Source organism: Stenella coeruleoalba, assembly GCF_951394435.1.
Source record: "Stenella coeruleoalba genome assembly, chromosome: 8".
In the NCBI taxonomy this organism is placed as follows: domain Eukaryota; kingdom Metazoa; phylum Chordata; class Mammalia; order Artiodactyla; family Delphinidae; genus Stenella; species Stenella coeruleoalba.
The window spans coordinates 69,707,916-69,719,681 of NC_137154.1; the positions used below are offsets into that span (position 1 = coordinate 69,707,916).

The 11,766-nt window shown below is 51.3% G+C and overlaps 1 protein-coding gene across 1 annotated transcript; it reads left to right on the plus strand.

Moving 5' to 3' along the window:
• Positions 1-8,871: 8,871 nt before the first annotated feature.
• IZUMO1R (IZUMO1 receptor, JUNO) lies at positions 8,872-10,952 on the plus strand (the record flags this gene model as incomplete). The annotated part of the gene is made up of 4 exons (XM_079929576.1): positions 8,872-9,009; positions 9,742-9,930; positions 10,369-10,504; positions 10,624-10,952. 4 exons carry the CDS (start codon positions 8,872-8,874, stop codon positions 10,950-10,952), a joined length of 792 nt encoding a protein of 263 aa, XP_079785702.1.
• Between the last annotated feature and the right edge of the window lie 814 nt (positions 10,953-11,766).

Sequence of the window (11,766 nt, forward strand, 5' to 3'; positions counted from 1 at the left end):
GGAGCGACAGTGATCACAGTATGTTGAAAGTATTAAAGATAGTTCCCTTTAGCTGGAGTTTGGGACCCTGTCTCTTTCTCTCACCGGGGAGGCTAGGATGATGGGTACAATTCAAAGGCTGATACCAGCTTCAGCTCACATCCCGTAGATGGTGGGATGGGGGAGATGGAGGGGGGATGCAGTGACGCTAGTGAGCAGCCATGCCTGGACAGGCGTGGACCACATGTATCATAACACACTGGACCATGTGTATTATAACCACGCAAAATTGTCCCAGCCTAAAAGAAACACATGCAGGTGTGTTTCAATCCTCTGCGAGGAGCTACTGAGAGGTTTGTTCCTGTTCAAACGTACTTTCAGTTTTAAACATACCAGGCTGGCAGGATGGGACCTTCCAAGGATGGGTGTTGGAAAGTAAACTACGAGGAAAGCACTGTCCATGGGCTCAGAAGAACTGGATGCTACAGACAGGTGCAGGCCCCTGTGGACTATCAGGCCTGGCACAGAGCTCTCACTCATTAACTCAGAGGCTCTCCTGTGCACCATAAACTGTGCTAGGGGCTAGTGACAGAAGGACAAGGTAAAGTCCTCACCCTCAGGGAACTCAGGACAAAATGGGGAGGCAAGCAAATCGGCAGAAGTTTATACTCCCTTGTAATAAATGCAATACTCAAAAGAAGTTCAGGGCTTCCCTGGTGGCGCAGTGGTTGAGAGTCTGCCTGCCGATGCAGGGGACACAGGTTCGTGCCCCGGTCCGGGAAGATCCCACATGCCACGGAGCGGCTGGGCCCGTGAGCCATGGCTGCTGAGCCTGCGCGTCCGGAGCCTGTGCTCTGCAACGGGAGAGGCCACAGCGGTGGGAGGCCCGCGTACTGCAAAAAAAAAAAAAAAAAAAAAAGAAGTTCAGAAAGCCATGTTGTCTACACCAAGGAGGGGCAAAGGCAGGCTTTCTAGAGATGATAATGCCTGAGTGAAGCCCTAAAGGCTAAGAAGCTGAGTGAAGAAGCAGGGACAGGTCGTTCCTGGCAGACGGGACTGCAGGTGCAAAGGTCCAGAGCAGTGGCACGTTTGGAGAGCAGCAAGTCGTCCAGCATGGTGAGCCTGCAGGGTGAGGATGGGAATGGGAGGGAGAGGGGTCAGTAGTAACCACTGGCCAGACCATGAAGGGCCTTGCAAGTGTTTGCATGAGGTGTGGTAGAGGAAGAGGAGTCCAGGACACCTCCAGGCCTATGGCCTGGGTGACTAGGGGTATAGGGTCTCATCAACCAGCTTGGAAAAGCAGATTGAATGGGGGGATAAGAACAGGTGGGTCATGTTGAATGTAAAGTACCTGTGGAAAATCCAAGTAAAATACTACTGGATTTTAACTATTGGGGGTGGAGGGGGTAAAAAGCAAGAGGGAGAGAGAAACAGAGATCACATATACACATAAATACACACACACATTCACACACACACACACACACACACGTCAGGACTGAGCTCAAGAAAACACTCAAACACACATGGAGGAAATGGAGGCCACCGAGGAGACCGAGAAGGAAAAGTAGGACAGGGTAAGCCCTGGGAATCAATAAAAAGGTGAGTTGCAAGAAGGCAGGAGGGATACCATTGGTCAAAGGCAGCTGAGAGGTCAAGTGGGCTATGGACTGACCCTTCCCATTGGATAGAACAGTTTGAAGGTTGCTGGTGAACTTGGCGAGAGTGGATTCCATGGGGTGGTGAGTAGGACTGAATGGCAGTGGTTGATGAATGTGAGGTGACACAGAGGAACCATAGGGAACATGAACAGCTGTTATAGGAAGCATGTCTGGGAAGAGAAAGAGACAAGTTGGTGGCTTCACCTTTGGTCAAGGGACAGTTGGAAGGAGGGATCCTGGGAGGACTGGAAGAGAAAATGATGGAGTTCAGTTGCACATGGTAAAACTGCATGTAAAACTTAGTAGTAACCCTGTCTGGTGGACCCAGCAGCAGCCTGGGTTGAATGTAACAACGGGACATTGGCACCAGGGAAACTTCACACTGAAGAGAGAAGGAGCTAGCAATACAAGTAGAAAAATAAACAGGCAAATAAAGATACTTGTTGTATGCAATCTTTCTCCCATCTCTGATTTTCAGCTAGTCTCTTTCCCATAGGATTTTGATGTTATCTATCTGTCTCCTCTTATCTGGACTCTCTTCAACACCTGATAGCTTTCACACTCATTTCCTCTGCTGTGATTAGACCTAAAAAGGGGCCTTCTTCAAGTGGTGATGAAAGGTCCGAGCAGTAACACTCTGAAATCTCACAGAAATCATCAGAAACTGAAGATGGTCCAATCTGAAAGCCTGAGGGTGAGGGAGAAAAATCAGAAGGGAGAGGGAAGGCAGATGGGAGACAGAGTGAGAGAGGAGATGGGTAAGGAGAGGGGGAGGCAAGAGGAAATGGAGAAGTTACTTTAAACTAGAGGGGAGAAGGGTAGGTAAGGATAGAATGAAGGAATGGGAAGGGAGAGAGTGAAGGAGAGAAGGGAAGGGCAGGGGAGAGATGGGGGCCAAGGAGGGAGAGATGGATGGAGAGAGGAAGGAAAGAAGAGAGAAGTCACTTCAAACCAGAGATGAGAAAGACAGGTGAGGTGAGGATAAAGGAGAGTGAGGAAGAGGCCGGGGCAAGGAGAAGAGCTAGGTCAGGTTAAACCAGGGAAGTGTCTGAATTGAAAGTGTTTTTAAGAAGTGCAGTGTTGGGCTTCCCTGGTGGCGCAGTGGTTGAGAATCCGCCTGCTGATGCAGAAGACACGGGTTCGTGCCCCGGTCCGGGAAGATCCCACATGCCGCGGAGCGGCTGGGCCCGTGAGCCATGGCCGCTGAGCCTGCACATCCGGAGCCTGTGCTCCGCAACAGGAGAGGCCACAACAGTGAGAGGCCCGCGTACCGCAAAAAAAAAAAAAAAAGAAAAAAGAAAAAGAAATGCAGTGTTTCTCCTACTCAAGTGCTCCTCATGTACTCAGCATGCATGTTTGACTGGGCACTCTGGACCAGGCACTGTTCGCTCCTGTGAGCACTGCTGAGCCTGCCCCAAGCTGCTCGCAGCTAAGAGGCAGGGGCCAGCTGCAGGCAGGTGTTCACAATGACAAGCGGTTAAGTGCTGTGACAGCAAGACCCCAAGGGAACATCTCGCCTAGCCCTGGGGGACCACACAAACTTCCCTGAAGGGAAGCCATCCCTGAGGGGTGAGCAGGGGTAAAAGCCAGGCCGAGAAGACAAGTAAGAGAGCAGGACAATTACAGACCAGCAGGAGAAATGAATGCCCAGAGTGCAGGTGAGAGAAAAGACAACAGATTGGTATGGAAAAGTAAATAGGGACCAGATTAACCAGGGTCCGTGTGCCATGTTAAGGATTTGGGGCTTATTTTAAGCCTTGAAGTGTCTTACACATGCGAGTATGATAACCATCTTTACCTTTTGAAAAGCTAATTCTGAAAGAAAGAAAAAAAAAGCTGCAGACAAATGTTGAACTCTGGTTAACGATATGCATGCTTGAATTTTTTAGGAGGAAGTACACAGATGTCTGCCCTGTACTTCGAAATGCATGAAAAATAAGATGGGTGGATGACTAGAGGGCTGGATGGTTGGCTAGATGTGTGACAAAGAAAATAGAGTAAAATACGGGACACATAGTTTCTCGAGGCAGAAGCCCAACATGTTCCCCTTTGCCTGGCAAAGCAATAAAGCTGTCCTTTTCTACTTCACCCAAAACTCTGTCTCCGGGATTTGATTTGGCACTGGTGTACAGAGAGGCTGAGCTTTTGGTAACAGTCCTGCCTCACTTTGGAGAATAGACACCGAATTGGAAATATTTCTGAGTTCCAAGTCATAGATCTGAGTCTTTTATGATTAAAATCTCAATCCCTTGGTCTGCCATTTTGGTGTACTTCTACATCTTTTGGGGGGACACAATTTAACCGATGATATATACCCACAGAACAAAGTTTTAAAAACCAACTGTCTGGTTTTGTGTAAATGACATTTGTGTCTTCAGATAAAGTTCCAATGACTGCATCACACACACATTCAGAAACTACTGTATCCCAAATAAATTAGATAAAAGATAATATTCTCTAAAAAAAATGTTGTAGGTGACTCAAAAAGTCACTCCAGGGCTTCCCTGGTGGCGCAGTGGTTGAGAGTCCGCCTGCCGATGCAGGGGACACGGGTTCGTGCCCCGGTCCGGGAGGATCCCACATGCTGCGGAGCGGCTGGGCCCATGAGCCATGGCCGCTGAGCCTGTGCGTCCGGAGCCTGTGCACCGCGACGGGAGAGGCCACAACAGTGAGAGGCCCGCGTACCGCAAAAAAAAAAAAAAAAAAAGTCAATCCATTTGATGATGACACTGTGTGATAGTTAATTTTATGTATCAACTCAGATGGGCCACAGGCTGCCCAGATTAAATGTTAATTCTGGGTGTGTCTGCAAGTGTGTTTCTGGATGAGATTAGCATTAGAATTTGTGGACTCAGTAAAATAGATTGCCCTCCCCAATGGGAGTGGGCATCATCCAGTCTATTGAGGGCCTAAATAGAACAAAAAGTGGAGGAAGGAGGAATGTGCTCCTTTTTTCTGCCTTACTGATTGAACTGGGACATCTCTTCCTGACCTCAGACTGAGATGTACTCCATTGATTTCCCTGGTTTTCAGGCTAAATTATACCACCTGCTTTCCTGGGTCTGCAGCTTGTAGATAGCAGATCATGGGACTTCTTGGCCTCAGTAACTGCACAAGGCAATTCCTCAAAATCTCTCTCTCTCTCTCTCTCTCTCTCTCTATATATATATATATATATAATATATACATATACACACACACATACATTCTATTGATTCTGTTTTCTGGAGAACCCTAATACACACTGATATTAAAAATTCATTAAAAAAAGAAAGAAAATAGAGTAAAATGGTAATGGCAAAATCTAAGTGGTGGCTATATGGGAGTTTGTTGAAAAATTCTCTCAACTCTCTTTATATTTAAAATTTTTTATAATAAAATCCTCAGATATTAGATCATTCTGGCTGCTGCTTGGATAAAGCTTCAGAAAGGGGCAACGGACTCCGTTAGGGGGTTGTTGGCAGTAATGGAGGCAAGAGATGGGCAAGGCCCAGATCGGAGGGAGAGAAACTGGGATTAAAGCATTGGAATTCAACAGGTGTTTAGAAAGTTAAATCAATCACTTTGGTAATGGGATGATGGATATAGAGGGAAGGAAGAGGGTGAGATAACAGCAGCCCCGTTTTACCTACCTTAGCTACAGACCAATTACAAGTTGAGACAAGGATGGTTTTGGGGTCTTTGGGGCGAGAGGAAGGAGTCATAAGATCCACTAAGAACTCCAATGACCAATGTCCTCTCCGCTGGCCTCTGACCTCGGGTTCAGGAAAATTCCTAGCACTAGCTCTTTGCTTTCTGAGTCTGTTCTGGAAGTCTGTGGGCTTCAGCACCATGGGCGACCTGGGGTGTAGGGAGCAGAGCATTACTGCTGCCGGCCTTGTGCTGTGGTCCCAAATCAGAGGTTGGGGTGCTCCTTCGCTGCTCTGCCCTCCGCCGCCTCCCTCAGAACCCTCCAGACGCCACTCTAGCTCTGCTGTTGGCAACGTAAGTGTCCTGTTTTGTTTAAGAACAAAATCGCTTGTGACCAGCAGGTTCAAACGGCTTCATCCGCGGCCAGCTTTGGTTTATCAGCCATCTGTCAGAAAGCAGATCTCTCTGGAAGACTCGATCACAATAAGGCAAAAATGAGTTTTCCTCAAGGGCCGCAAACTGCCTTTCTGGGAGCACAGGTGTCAGCCTGGCCCGAGAAGCAGCTCTGCGATCCCTCCCGTCCTCCCTCCCCTGGCACCTGCGCTGGCTATCATTTCAGCTCGTTTCCTACAGCCTTGTCCCAGCAACCGCCGGCACACTCCCCCTCGTCCTCCATCCCTCTGTGTGAAGGATGTTTACCAGAGGACCTGCTTTTCCATTTCAGTAATTAGAGCTGCACTTCATTGCTGGATTCCTGTCCCCACCATGGCCACAGCCATCTGACGATTAATGTTAAACCCAAACTCTCTTACCTCGTCAAGCCTTAGGGCCTCCTGAATATTTGTGATGCCTTGAACAAGACACTCACACCTGCTCTTCCCCTGGACGCTGCGGGGATATACCCGGGTTGCTTGGTACCAGACCCTAAAAAAGGAGGCTTCTGACTCTGTTTAAGGCAGGAATATGGGAGGCTGGGCTGTAATCATTTCTCTTCTTAGATAAAGCCCACACATGTCTCCCAACATACAATCTGATTATGGAATTTGACTTTTTTTGTTTTTTTAAAAAGACTTGACTTGAGACCCAGACAGCATCTACCCTTTCAGTCCTAGAGGTCTTCCCCTCACCTGATCCTCATGCACCAGGTATGGAGTCATGGCTACTTGAGTTCAGATCCCAGTTCTGCCACTCCCCAGCTGAGCCTCAGTTTCCCCACAAGTAAAATGGGGGAGGGCGTTCACTCGGGGGGTCATTGTGAGGAGTAAGCCAGACCATATACTGAAGGCTCCAGCCCGGTGCCTGGGTCCTTCATGGTGCTCAGAACTCAGTGGCTGGGATGACCCAGGTGTGGCGAATGTAATTTTCCAGCACGATGATTAATTCATGTCTGCACATCACTTACGTAGCTGAACAGCGTGCTTTCTTCAATTACAAAATGCTTTTATTGTGCTTCAATTTCCTGTGTATTTTCCTGCTTCAATTTTCTGTGTATCAAGAAAACGCCGGTGACTTTGGCTACTTCTCTTTGGAGAGGGAAATTGTTACAAGAAACAAGCAAAAAAAAAAATGGGCTCCTTTTCCATCATCTTTGAGACTCTCCTAAGTGTCCTGGCCAAGTTTCCAGCCTCTCCTTAGCTGAGGGGGGTGCTCCTGTGAAGTTCATCACTGCTGAGGACACTTGCAGAGTCTCTCACAGGACAGCGGTCTCTGCATGCTAACGGAGGCCATTTCCTGGGTTTGGAGGGACTTTTTTGGTTTTGTTTGCTTTGGCTTGGGACATACATTTAAATCCTTGGGTCCCTGAGGCCCCATTTCATCTCTGCATCACTGGGCTGCCAGTCTCCACTCCAGCAGGAAGCCCAGCTCCTGTGGGCTGAGAGAAGATATCACCACCGTTACAACCCAGGTGGTCCATGGCAGGTAACTGAGCTGACGAAGGGGCAGGTAGAGCTTTGGAATGGGGCTGAGAGAGAAAGGCTTCGTAGGATAAAAGGATAAGAATAAAAACCATTTAGATTTATCTTTGCCAGGCTTGATGCCAAGTCCTTTTCAGGAACTTTCTCTTTCTTTTCTTTTCCCCAACAGTCCCATCATAACAGCCCTTTCTACCGGTAAAGAAACGGACAGAGAGTTTAAGGCATTTTCTCAAGGTCGGCCAGCTAGTGAGCAGCAGAGCTGAGAGCAGAACTCAGTAGCTGACTACAGAGCACAGGACCTTACCCTCTATGGGGTCTGTTTCTCTGGGAAAGCGAAACCCTCCTGACTGCCCACAGAAGGCCCCAACACGTGGGTAAGACGGATGCTGTTAACCGGAGCCACCTGGGACTCTGCTCCTGCACCTGGACCCAGCAGGAACCGGGGGGGTAATAAATAGGCAGGATCCTAGGCGTTTCCTCAGCCTCACAATCTCTGGAGGGGGGAGAGCGCCGCTCCGGCTTTGAAAGTGAGTATGAAGCAAATGCTAGAAGAGGCGGCATTTTCCTCTGTTCCCCTGACGCACCTGATTCTTTGAGATACCCCGTGGCCGCGGCCGTGCTGGAAACTGGAGCTGCAGGGACAGAGCAGCTTTAGATTTAAGCTCAAAGATGGGCTCAGGAGGTGGAACTAGCGTCTCCCCCTCCGATGCCTGAGGCTCTCAACTTGAGGTGAGCCACAGGTTTTCAGGTTCATCCCGACGAGTCCACAGCCGGTTCCTGAGTGGCGTCGGGCCTGGGCTCCTGGGTGGGTGACGGCTGTGGGGGATCATGGGGTACTTGTTTTTTTTTTCTCTTTCTACTCTCTCCCATTACGAGAACTACCCAGGGCAGAGTGGGAAACAGGGCACGACAGACATCAAGGGAAAAGCCAGCCTTCTCATTCCGGTAACGGGGACCAGCTTTGGATGTGGAAGACTCAAGGTGGCTCACGCCTGGGCATGCTCCCTGGCTGTGAGATGCCAGCAAGGCCACCGGGCGCCCGGCTGCCTCAGCCTTGGGCTCAGGCTGGGTTTGAGATGGGTTGAGGCTGGTGGAGGCGGACCACTGCTCTAGGGGAAAGGACTCTGGCCACAGGGAACTGGGGAGGAGGCCAGATGCTTGAGGAGCTGTGGGCCTTGTGTGGACCTTTCAGAGGGGCCGGAGTTAGCGTTAGGGTTGGCACTCTATGGGGTAAGGATTGCATTTGTCACACTATCCAGTCCCACTGCGCCTTTGGCCCCATGTAGAATCTGGTTACGGAGCCTTTGTTCAGTTACTCAAGACCAAAGCTCTGAATTCGCAGCCCATATGTCACTGAGTTAGAAAGTCTGCCTCTGAGTGGAGAAGGGCCAGGGAAAGTTCCCCCAGGGAAAGCTGGAACCGTCCTACCCGTGACCCTCCTCCACCTTGGGGCTGATCTCTTCCCCTCCCTGGCCTCAGTTTCTGCATCTGTAGGTGGTTAGGGGTGAGTGTCAGACCTCACTGGATAGTTTATGACGCTGCCTCAGATAAAGGTTCTAGAAGCAGCCAAAGTATCACGGTCGCTTGAGGGAGGCTTGAAGCCCATGCCTGCTCCCAGGGATGACGGAGGGCCTGGAGTGAGGTGTCCTCTCCGTCACAGGCTGAGCTCCTCTCTGCGGCAGGCCATGGGGTGTTGGTGGCAGCTCCTGCTGGGGCTGTGGGCAGTCCCACCCACGTGGGCTGGGCGCGAGCTGCTCAACATCTGCATGAACGCCAAGCCCCACAAGCCAGCGCCCAGCCCGGAGGCCAAGCTCTACGAGGAGGTATGGAAGCCGGAACTGGCACGGGGTGCAGGGTGGCTGGAGGCTTCTTAGATCAGGGAAGGGACACAAAGGCTAAGACGGCTTCTGAATCCCTATCCATTTGACTCGTTTGGTTCCCTAGGTTGGGTTTTGGCAAAGGCCACTGGAGTGGGGGGGCTAATTGCCAAATGATTTACTATTTTCATCCCTGAGCTGCACGGCCACTCAGGGAGCAGGGGCAGGTGATGATCCTGGAGACTCATAGATATTCAGCCTAGATTCCAACAAGCAAGTTCCCCTCCTCTGCCCTCCCACCAGCAGGCCCTGGAAAAAAATAAGACTTAAGGGACCGCTCCCCAAGTCCCTAAAGGCAATTGACAGGGATGAGGGAGGAGGGGCATGGCTGGCATGTACCTATGAGCCCTTCTCAGCTGCAGGTGCCCTGCCCCAGTGCAACCTCACATTCCCCTGGGTCTTGGGGACAACCCTGCTACCGCCCCCCCAGGATCTGAGACGTTGAAAGCCCCATTCCTAGGGGACTCACAGTCTGTTGCGCGGAGGCCAGTGTGCAGGTGCCCTTTGGGTGTGAATATTGACAATTTATCAGCATTCCTTCTATCCAGCGGTCGCTGGCCTAAAGGCATCCCACTTGCCGGGTCCTCTTCTAGGGGACATTTTTACCTTTCTGGCCCAGACGCTCATCAACCCTCTGCCCCTACTCTCCATGCCTTTTGCCTCTTCATCCACCTTCAGTGCATCCCCTGGAAGGACAGTGCCTGCTGCACGGCCAACACGAGCTGGGAAGCCCACCTGGACGTGTCCCTGCTCTACAACTTCAGCTTGGTTCACTGCGGATTGATGATGCCGGACTGTCAGAAGCACTTCCTGCAGGCCATCTGCTTCTACGAGTGCTCCCCCAACCTGGGGCCTTGGATCCGGCGGGTGGGAAGAAGTGGGCGGGGGTGGGTGGACAGGAGACATGTCCATCAATGCCCTGTTCGTAAGAGCCTGAGCTGCAGGATGCTAGCAGGAACAGGAGATGCTGTCCCCCCTACGGACAAGAGCAGAGTCAGAAGCCGCTGTGGGGGACACAGATGGAGAGGAAGTCACCTCTGGCCCTAGAGAATGGCATGCATGCAGAGTGGTCACAGGAGAGCAGCAGGATGGAGGGACAGTTTGAGTCACATCTTCTGTTTGTAGGAACAGGGCTGTGTACAAACTATTTAACCCAGCCTCAGTATTCTCATTTGTAAAATGATATTTAGTGACATCATAAGAGAATATGTTCCGATGGTACCTGACCCAAGTTCCATTGCAGCTACTGATAGTCCTCAAATGGGTGCTCGTATAATTCTCGTCTCTTGCTATGCCCGCACTCAGCTGGACCCGCGTGGGCAGGCAGAGCGGATTCTGGACGCGCCCCTGTGCCGGGAGGACTGTGAACAGTGGTGGGCTGACTGCCGCACATCCTACACCTGCAAATCCAACTGGCACGGCGGCTGGACCTGGAGTCGGGGTGAGTGATGCTAAGCAGGGCCCGGGAGGGCAGGCGCAAGCCCTCTGCTCCCCCGGGGCAAATGATGGGGATGTGAGGACAGGAGTGGGTAAGTTGTCCGTGCCTGGATCTCCCCTCAGGGAAGCCCCGCTGCCCTGCCAGGGCCCTCTGCCACCCTTTCCTGCATTACTTCCCCACCCCGGCTGACCTATGTGAGAAGATCTGGAGCAACTCCTTCAAGGCAAGCCCGGAGCATAGGACCAGCGGGCGGTGTCTGCAGAAGTGGTTCAAGCCTGCCGGGGGCAACCCCAATGTGGCTGTGGCCCGCCTCTTCGCCAGCCCTGCCTCGTCCTGGGGGCTCTCTGACACGCTCCTGGCTTTCTCTCTGTTCCTGCTGCTTCTTTCCCGAGAGCTGCTCCTCCTTGCACACACTCCTGTGCTCCCCCAGCTGTGGAGCCTCCTTCCTTAGGACCTTCCTGAAACGAGCAGCACGGGCTGGGGGCTTGTGCCTGAGCCTCCCAGGTTCGGTTCTGCTCTGCTGCACCTTCCTGGCCTGGAAGGCAGCTGGGGGCTGGGAAGCCACAGGTGACCATCCCCTCCTGTCTTAAGGATGGGGGACTCTGAGGTGGGACTGAAGGCCCTTCTCATCCAGTGCACACCCACCCCCTACCCAGTAGAGCTGATGGTGACTGCCCTGGCCTCCCCTCCCACGATGGTGTCTCCAACAACACAGCAGTCGACCTTTCCTTCTGCCTGACCCACTCTGTCCTAGCTCTATGGTCAGGGGTTGGGCTGCAAGAAGCAGAGCCGGTTTGCCCTCTGCACGGAAATCTCCTAGTTGGTTGTTACTTTCCTAATGATGATAAACGTCTTAACACATGCCAGGCCCTCTCTTACATCCTCACAACAGCTCTCTGGTGGGAGTGCTTTCAACACTCCCTTTTCTTCAATAAGCAACACACCATAAAAAAGACCCAAAGCCGGGACAGCCGTGGTGCCACCCAGACCATCGGCTTTGTTTTGGGCACCAAGATTGAAGCAGCTGTCTCAGGTGCTTTCGGCTTCCCCTCTTCTTTTTAACTCCGGAACCGCAACATGCTGGTCTGAAATGCTGGAAACTTAAGTTCTAATGTCTTTATACCACTTTCTGTATGACTTTTGGCAAGTCCTTTGACCTTCATTTAAGACTGTCGTGGTTTCCCTCTGCTGGAGGAATGAGAAAGTTTGGACCAGATGATTTTAACTTACGAAAAGAAAAGGAAAAAGGCAGTGCGGTTGTTTTT